This window comes from Aegilops tauschii, chromosome 5 (assembly GCF_002575655.3).
Source record: "Aegilops tauschii subsp. strangulata cultivar AL8/78 chromosome 5, Aet v6.0, whole genome shotgun sequence".
Taxonomy (NCBI): domain Eukaryota; kingdom Viridiplantae; phylum Streptophyta; class Magnoliopsida; order Poales; family Poaceae; genus Aegilops; species Aegilops tauschii.
Genome location: NC_053039.3, coordinates 538,079,069 through 538,087,260, shown reverse-complemented (window position 1 = coordinate 538,087,260; position 8,192 = coordinate 538,079,069). Strand labels below are relative to the sequence as shown.

At 44.1% G+C, this 8,192-nt stretch overlaps 1 protein-coding gene across 1 annotated transcript; it reads left to right on the top strand.

The window, feature by feature from the left end:
• Window positions 1–2,578: 2,578 nt before the first annotated feature.
• On the top strand, window positions 2,579–3,554 carry LOC109774951 (protein LURP-one-related 15-like). The gene has a single exon (XM_020333712.3). The coding sequence runs from the start codon at window positions 2,864–2,866 to the stop codon at window positions 3,470–3,472; it is 609 nt and encodes a 202-aa protein (XP_020189301.1). The 5' UTR covers window positions 2,579–2,863; the 3' UTR covers window positions 3,473–3,554.
• The last annotated feature ends 4,638 nt before the right edge of the window (window positions 3,555–8,192 follow it).

Below are 8,192 nucleotides of genomic sequence, written 5' to 3'. Positions count from 1 at the left end.
GCTGGTTGCCCCTGAGGGCAATCTGAAGCGACCTGGAGCTGCTGCTGAGGGCGATCTGGAGCTGTTGCTAATTGCTGAGGGCGACCTCGGGAGACGATCTTGAGAGGCGAGTGAAGCGAGAGGTGCGAGGCGAGCGATCTGGAGAGATGTGAAGCGAGCGATCTGGAGGGTGTATGGAGCGGGTGATGGGCCAAGGCCCAAAGCATACCTAGCTTAGGTTTCTTTTTTATTTTTATTTGGACACTACCCAACGAACCGGACGTACGGGAAACGGACCGAAATGTACGAAAAAGACGTGATGCACGACAAAAGGTGGAGAAACAATCCCCTTTAATATTAGGTAGAGATTTGTTGTAAGATGGTGTGAAATTGGACTTTTTACACTTGATTAACGCATACCGGATCCTCGGAGTAAGTTAATGAATGAACCCAATGGCCAAATTTTCTGACTCTGTAGCAAAGTAATAGCAACATCAATCGCAAAACATAGTGGATTTCAGGGATCAAGCCCTAGCAAATTGACACAATTATATAAGAAATATCATCCATCTCCATCTAACTCCAGTATGCCTACAATGGAAATACTCACTCATGGAGGTGAGCATCATGAAATTGTTGATGGAGAAGGGTTGGTGATGACGATGGCGACTAATCCCTCTCCCTGGAGCCCCAAACGGACTCCATATTAAGGCTCCAACGAAGAACATGAGGTGGTAACGGCTCCGTAACTTTCTCAGATTTTTTTCTCACGAAGACGAAACTTATAGGCTTGGGATTAGGGCAGGAGGAATGCCAAGCGTCCCACAAGCCTGGCCACCGGGCCCCTAGGGGGGCACCCCTGGGCTTGTGGGCCCTGGGTGGCTCCCCTCGGGTACTTCTTGCCACGGGTATTTTTTATATTTTCCACAAAAATTCTCCGTAAAGTTTCATCCAATTCCGAGCACTTTTTATTTCTGCAAAAAACAGCATTATGGTAGTTCTGCTGAAAAGAGTGTCAACTCAGGTTAGTTTCATTCAAATCATGCAAATTGAAGTCCAAAAAGAGCAAAAGTGTTTGAAAAAGTAGAATCGTTGGAAAAGAATCAGCGGTCCCTCTTCATTGCGAGTCGTCGTGTCCGCCGCTCTAGGAAAGGGTGGCGAGGCAGACTGAGCAACAGGAGCGACGCAACACGGCCCGCCGCTCCCCGTGCGCCAGGTCAGACGATGCGCCAGCCTGGGTCCGCAACGATCCAGATCTGGCGATGGCCTGGGCTCTTGACAGGTCCCTCAACACCGCGGAGACGGCTGCGCACCGCCGCCTCGACAGGGAGCTCGCCAAGATTGACGAGGAATGGTTTCTTAGCGACACCTTGTACATTGCCAGTAGGGCATGACCACCAATAGGGCAGCACGGGTGTCGTCGGCATTGGCCGCGGAGGCTCTTCGCACCGCGCAGGAGGAATTGAACCATCTCCTCTGCAAGAACCAGGCAACGGCCGGACAAGGCTGCCGCGGCGGCCCTCCGCCCCACCGATGCTGGAGGGACAACGACGAAGACGACATGGACGGCGAGGCGGTGCGACCGAGAAGGGCGGCCAAGTGTACGAGGTCGTTGTTTGCTACAAGTTAACCACCTAGGTTTTTTTTCTTCTAATTATTAGTTAAACGGTCGAATATAGTTTGTTTAGTTTATTCAAATTTGGTTTGAAATGTACGCAAACAATTTTGAATGGTCGGCTCCCGCATCAGTGTCTGCGGGCTGGTCCCCAGCTCCCAGAAATGTGCAGGGGCACGCGAGTACTCGAGCACTTACCTGCCATGTCCTACCGCCCGCTTATTTTGCCTCGTGATTCGTGCAGTAATTCAATCACGCACGAGGGCACAGTAAAAAAAGAAATTATAAAAAAAATTAAGTTTCAATGATGAAACTTACGGTTTTGGCATCTAAAACTACCAAGTTTCAACCAGTTTCAGAGATAAAACTTCAAGCATTTTTTCCTGTCGGTCGTAGACACAAAATAATTGATTTTTATCACTCGCTCGTACTAAGTTTCAACATTGAAATTTAACATATTTTTGAAAGTCATCAAAATATATTCAAGATGGATCTATTTGAAGGCACTGGACACGAGAAACATAAATATGAAAACATAATTTAATTTGGATTTTTTAAAAGATACTCCCTCTGTTTCATAATGTAATACATATAGATTTTGTTAAAAGACAAACTTTGACCAAATGTATAGAGAGACTATTTACATCTACAATGCCAAATATATAAAATATAGAACAACAACTTATGATGAATATAATGATATATGTTTGGCATTCTAGATGTAAACCTTTTTGTCCATAAACTTATCAAAGTTTGCGAGGTTTGACTTTAAAATTGGAAGCGAAAATAAAAAGCAGGCAGGATCCCTCCCACCACCCAACCACCAATTGTTGGACTTCAGAACTCACAAAATGATCTTCCAAAAGGAATATGTGTCCCTCTGAACCGCAGTCGCACCACCAGAGCATTTTGATCCTCAAGCAATATTGAACGGGCGAGGGAAGTGAAATTTCAGTGCAAACCTGAAGCTCCCGTCATGTTGAGCTGTTTTCGCTAGCTAGTTTCAAAATCAGTGTGCAGGCTAGAATTGTTCGCCCATAGGGCCGGCCAAATGATATTGACAGCAACCGAAATCAACTTGTACGTTCAAAGTTGGCGGATGCAGCCGTGGCTTTCAGCGTCACGGTGGTCAAACCGGCCGGAGACCGACCATAGTACTCCGTTATATTTGCCAGTCTCAACCATTCTCCATCCTTACCGTTTAAGCCTCGACCACTCAGCACGTACAAACGTCCATAACCCAAGCAATCATCCTCCACGTGCGCGGTCATGAGCGGCGAGCCGGCAGAGGCGACTCCGGCAGTGGTGGTGGTGGGTTCGCGGTTCTGCGCGCCGGCCGCCACGGCGTTCGCGGTGACCAAGACGATCAGCGTGACGGGGCGTGACTTCACCGTCACGGACGCCCACGGCGCGGCGGTGATGCAGGTGGAGGCGGCCGTCTTCAGCTTCCTCCAGCACCGCTCCCTCCTCCTCGACGCGGCGTCGCGCCGCCCCGTGCTCACCCTGCAGGACTCCACCTACCTCGCGAGCACGAGGTGGGAGGCGTACAGGGGGGACAGCACCAGCCGGAGGAATCTGCTCTTCGTCGCGGTGAAGACCGCGCCCGTGCAGCTCGCCAGGACCAAGGTGCGCCTGTTCCTCGCCGGCAACGGCTCTGGCGAGCGGGTCCCGGACTTCGTCATCGGCGTGTGCACGGTCTCTGCTGGAGGCGGCGGCGGCGACGACTCCGATGGCAACATCGTCGCGCGGATCAGCCGCCAGAACACGGCCGGCGGCGCGTTCCTCGGGAGGCACACGTATACCGCGAGGATCAACCCCGGCGTCGACCAGGCGTTCATCCTCGCGCTCACCGTGATTCTCGACCAGATGCATCACTAGCACTGGAACTAGCCATTGATCAATCGCCGCAGCTTCGTTTGTAAAACATTTGTCGAGATAACATCATTTTCGTTGTGGAAAATCACTAGCACTCGACCAGGTGTTTTTTTTTTCTTCATTTGCAAGCAAAGGACATATCCTTGGGTTGTGGAAAAAACAAATTCGGTACAGCTTTTTAAGCGCGCACTACACGCGGAATCGACCGCCTTCAGAGCCGTTGTATCCCGCGCGTGACAGCGCCGTCTACTTTGTCCGTGTCAGCCATTCACTGCGACCCCACCCGTTTGCAATATGAGCCATGCTGATACGAAACTGCTTCACGTACCATCTATTATTATACGATTTGTACGACAAGAGACAGGCCTATTTCTTGAGGTTTGGGCCCACCACATCAGATGAGTCTTGTCGTGCAAAGATCGTACATAATTTGATTTTGATCGTACGTATAGCAGCTCTCTGATACGAAACTGCCTCACGTACGATCTATTATCATACGATTTGTACGACAAGAGACAGGCCTGTTTCCTGAGGTTTGGGCCCACCACACCAGATAAGTCTTGTCGTGCAAAGATCGTACATAATTTGATCGTACGTATAGCAGCTCTCTGATACGAAACTGCCTCACGTACGATCTATTATCATACGATTTGTACGACAAGAGACATGCATGTTTCCTGAGGTTTGGGCCCACCACATCAGATGAGTCTTGCCGTGCAAAGATCGTACATAAATTGATCGTACGTATAGCAGCTCTCATGCTGATAAGCTCATCGGATGCAACATGACCCATATTACGTTTGAAGAAACATTTGTGGCAGTCCATCGACCCGACCCGTTTGCAACATGAGCCAAGTAGTACTCTTTGGTTGCAACTTGCATGTTGCGCTCGGGAAAAAAATTCGTCTACCACCCTAACCGCATTTGCAACATGAACCATGTTGCACTCACCAGTTGCACCATGATCCATGTTGTGCTCGTGGAAGCCGTCATCTGACACCAGTTTGCAATATGAGTCATGTTGAGCTTGCCGGTTGAAGGATGGTCCATGTTGCGATTGGGGAAACATTTTCCTATTGCGCCTGAGGGGGGGTTGAACTGTGGGCCATCTAATCAAACTCAGATCCAACGACATGCATTGGGTTATCAGTCGGATGTTAACAAATGCTTTCCCGCTTTTTAATGGGCTCTACTTCCACAAAGTCAAAACTGAAACCTTAGGAAAAACATTGGTTGCTGTGATTTTTAGGTATAACTTGCTGTAGTAGACAACCAGGAAGGAGTTGTATTAAGGCCCCACAGGACCAGCGCACCAGAAGGACAACGCCGTCAATGAAAAGAAGTATAGATCGACACTATCCAACATGTTGACAAACGAAAGAAGACGAAAAAGACTGGATCCAAGCAGACCACAAAAGACCAAACAGTGACCGAATCCCGTTAAATCCGCCGGACACACTCCTCCACTCACCTTCCGACAACGCTAGACGCATCACCGGAACGGTGGCTAGGCGGGGAGAACCTTATTCCATGTTCAGCAAGCCGTCACCATCTCGTCTTCCTGAGCACGAAACAAACCCTAAACAAACTCACAAAAACAACTAAAAATGGAGCAAGATCCCTCCCGCCAACAAGGATCAGGGTCCACCATGCCTCCATGGCCCTAAGGCCACCGAAGGCAAGGCGGACCGGCGACGCCGCGGCAGAAGGCAAAGAAAACCTAAGCTTTTTTATTGCAGCGGAGTGGTGGTTGTGTTGCGTATATTGTATGATTGTTGTGCTGATAGGGTGTATGTCATACCGTTTTCAGGGGCATGTATGTCATACTGTTAAGCCAAGCCATCGTTCAAAAACACAAGAATATGCATACGCAGCCCGCCGACATTCACACACGGCCCTTGAATGTTGAGAGGCATTCGAGCTGATATTTGTGCTAAATTATTTGTTTTATCAATAAGTGTTCTTGACCTTCATCCTCAAATGAGTTTTAGTATAACCCCCGCAAGAAAATGAGTTTTGGTATAATTTTTGTAATAGTTCTCTGTCATGTATATGGAATAAGGTCTTTTTAGTAGAATGCATATTGAACTAGTTTTTTTTATGTTTATTACGTATTTAAATTGACAATACAGTCCCACTCCCAGCCCAACAGCCCAGCCCAGTTGTAGGCTAGTCGCTTATTAGTCCATTGTGCACCTAATTCTAATGTTCTAAAAAAAACCTAATTCTAACCGTAACCCGCCCGCGAGCGGGCGCCCCTATGTCTCGCTGTAAGCGAGGCAGAGGGCAAGCCTCGCACCGGGGAAGCCACAGATGGGCCGACCCAGCCTCGCGGGAGGCTATAGCCTCCCTTTTCTGTTTTTGTATGTATTCTATGTTCTTCTTTGCTTTATTTTTTCAGTTTTGTTTATACTGTAAAATATTATAAAATTATCTTACAGACAAAGTCTATAAAAACATTTAAAAAATGTTGACCAAGTTTTTGAAAAATGTCAAACGTGTACAGAGAAAATGTTATCACATATATGAAAAATGTATAAAAAAAATTGATCACGTAGTGGAAAAATGTTAATCATGTATTTGAAAAATGTTAATCGAGCATTTGCAAAATGCTAATGTGTATAGGAAAATGTTGACCATGTATTAAAAATATTGAATTTTTTTTATCATGTATATGAAAAATGTTAATCAAGCATTTGAAAATATTACATTTGTGTAGAAAAAATGTGACCATGTATTAAAAAATGATGAATGTTTTTTATCATGTATATAAAAAATGTTAATCAAGCATTTCAAGAAATATGTTTAACAAGTATTTAAAATTTTTAATCAAGCATTTGGAAAGATTAAATGTCTATAGAAAAAATTTGACCTTGTATTAAAAAAATGATGAAATTTGCTTACCAAGTATATAAAATGTAATCAGGTATTTGAAAAAAATTTGAATAAGTATTTGAAAAATGTTAATAAAGCTTTAAAAATGTTAAATGTATATAGAAATAGTGTAGACCATGTGTTAAAAACTAACGAAATGTTTTTCTCATGTATATACATATTCAGTAAATCATTTAAAAAATGTTAAACAAGTATTTTAAAAATGTTCATCAAATATTTGGAAAATGTTAAATATGTATATAGAAAAAAAATGTTGACATGTGTTCCAAAAAATGTTAAATTATATTTGAAAAAGTTAATCAAGATTTAAAAGAAAAGGTAAATGTGTGTAGAAAAAATGTTGAGCATGTATTCAAAAGATAATTATCTTGTATTAAAAATGCTAAATGTGTATTGAAAATATGTCTGATGTATATGAAAACTGTAGAATGAAAACCAATAGAAGAAAGAAAAGTGAAAAGTAAATGATAATAAAAAAAGAAATGACAGAAAAAAAATTACAAAAAATAAAACCAAAGAACAAATGTAAAAAGATTTAAAAAACTATAAAACCAATAAAGAAACAATGAAAAAGAAAGAACATTGGAAACCAAGAATTAAAAAAACCAAAGAAAAAGGAGAAAGGAAAAAGAAAAAACCGATAAAAAACAATGAATTAAACAAATAGAAATGTAGGAATACAAGAAAAAACGAAGTATAATGACGAAAAATAGAAAACCGAAGAAGAAAAAAAAGAGAGGAGAAAACAGAACACCCGGTGTGTTATACTAACACGAACCCAACCCTCGCGTAGTGGCTAGAAGCACCAATTTTTTTTGTGGTGAAAGATGCTTGAGTGTGTGATGTCTGTGCCAAGTTTCACCGCATTCGAATATCTGAATAGCTCTAAGAAAAAATCAGATCCGAATAGTGCAAAACAATGAACTTTTTGATAGGCCTCAAATTGGTCTTTGTTGCTGGGAGCTCGTCAGTTGTTCGAATGCTTTGAATTTTTTCACGGGCATCATGAACTCACGCATCTTTCACCACAATTTTTTTTGGGATTTTTGAATATTTCTAGTATTGTTTACGATTTTACTGTTCACTCCCGGGCTCATCTGAGCCCTTGAGCCAAAACGCCTCGTCCGTTTTTCGTCCCTATTTCTTCTATTTTATTACTATATATGCGCTAAATAGGCCAGCCCATTACTACGGAGGCTTAAGCGAGAGCTTTCTTTCGTCTCGCTTTATGCGAGACATAGCTCTCGTGCAAAAGGGACTAGCCGGTGTGTGTGTGTGTGCGCGCGCGCGCCATACTGTTGACCCAAGCCATCGTCCAAAAACAAGTATGCATATGCGGCCCACCGACATTCACACCCGGCCCTTGAATGCTGAAAGGCATTCAATTTGATAATTATTTATTTTATTGATAAGTATTGTTGAGAGGAATTCTTAGTATTCTTCAACCTTTTAATTAACGTGAAGCCCGAGCCCATGTACAGCCCAATGCTAAGAATGCTAAGCATGCCATTGTGGATGTTAGTTGCAGTGGAAATTTCTATCAGTGCTCAGATTTGCTATCTATTTTTTCTCTTATGACTTTAAAAGGGGGGTTAATTTTGTTAAGCAATTGGCGTAAAGGGGGTTAACATAAGGGGAAAAAACCTCATGTGCCATTGTCTTCGCCCCCCCCCCCCCCCCCATGCTCAAATCCTGGCTCCATCCCTGCCCGCGGTGGAGGTTCCAGTCGGGCGGTTCATGGTCCCCAAGTTCAAGTTCACGTTCGAGTTCGAGGCGTCATCAGACATGCGGAAGCTTGGCGTCACTAGGGCTTTTGAAGGCGGCGACT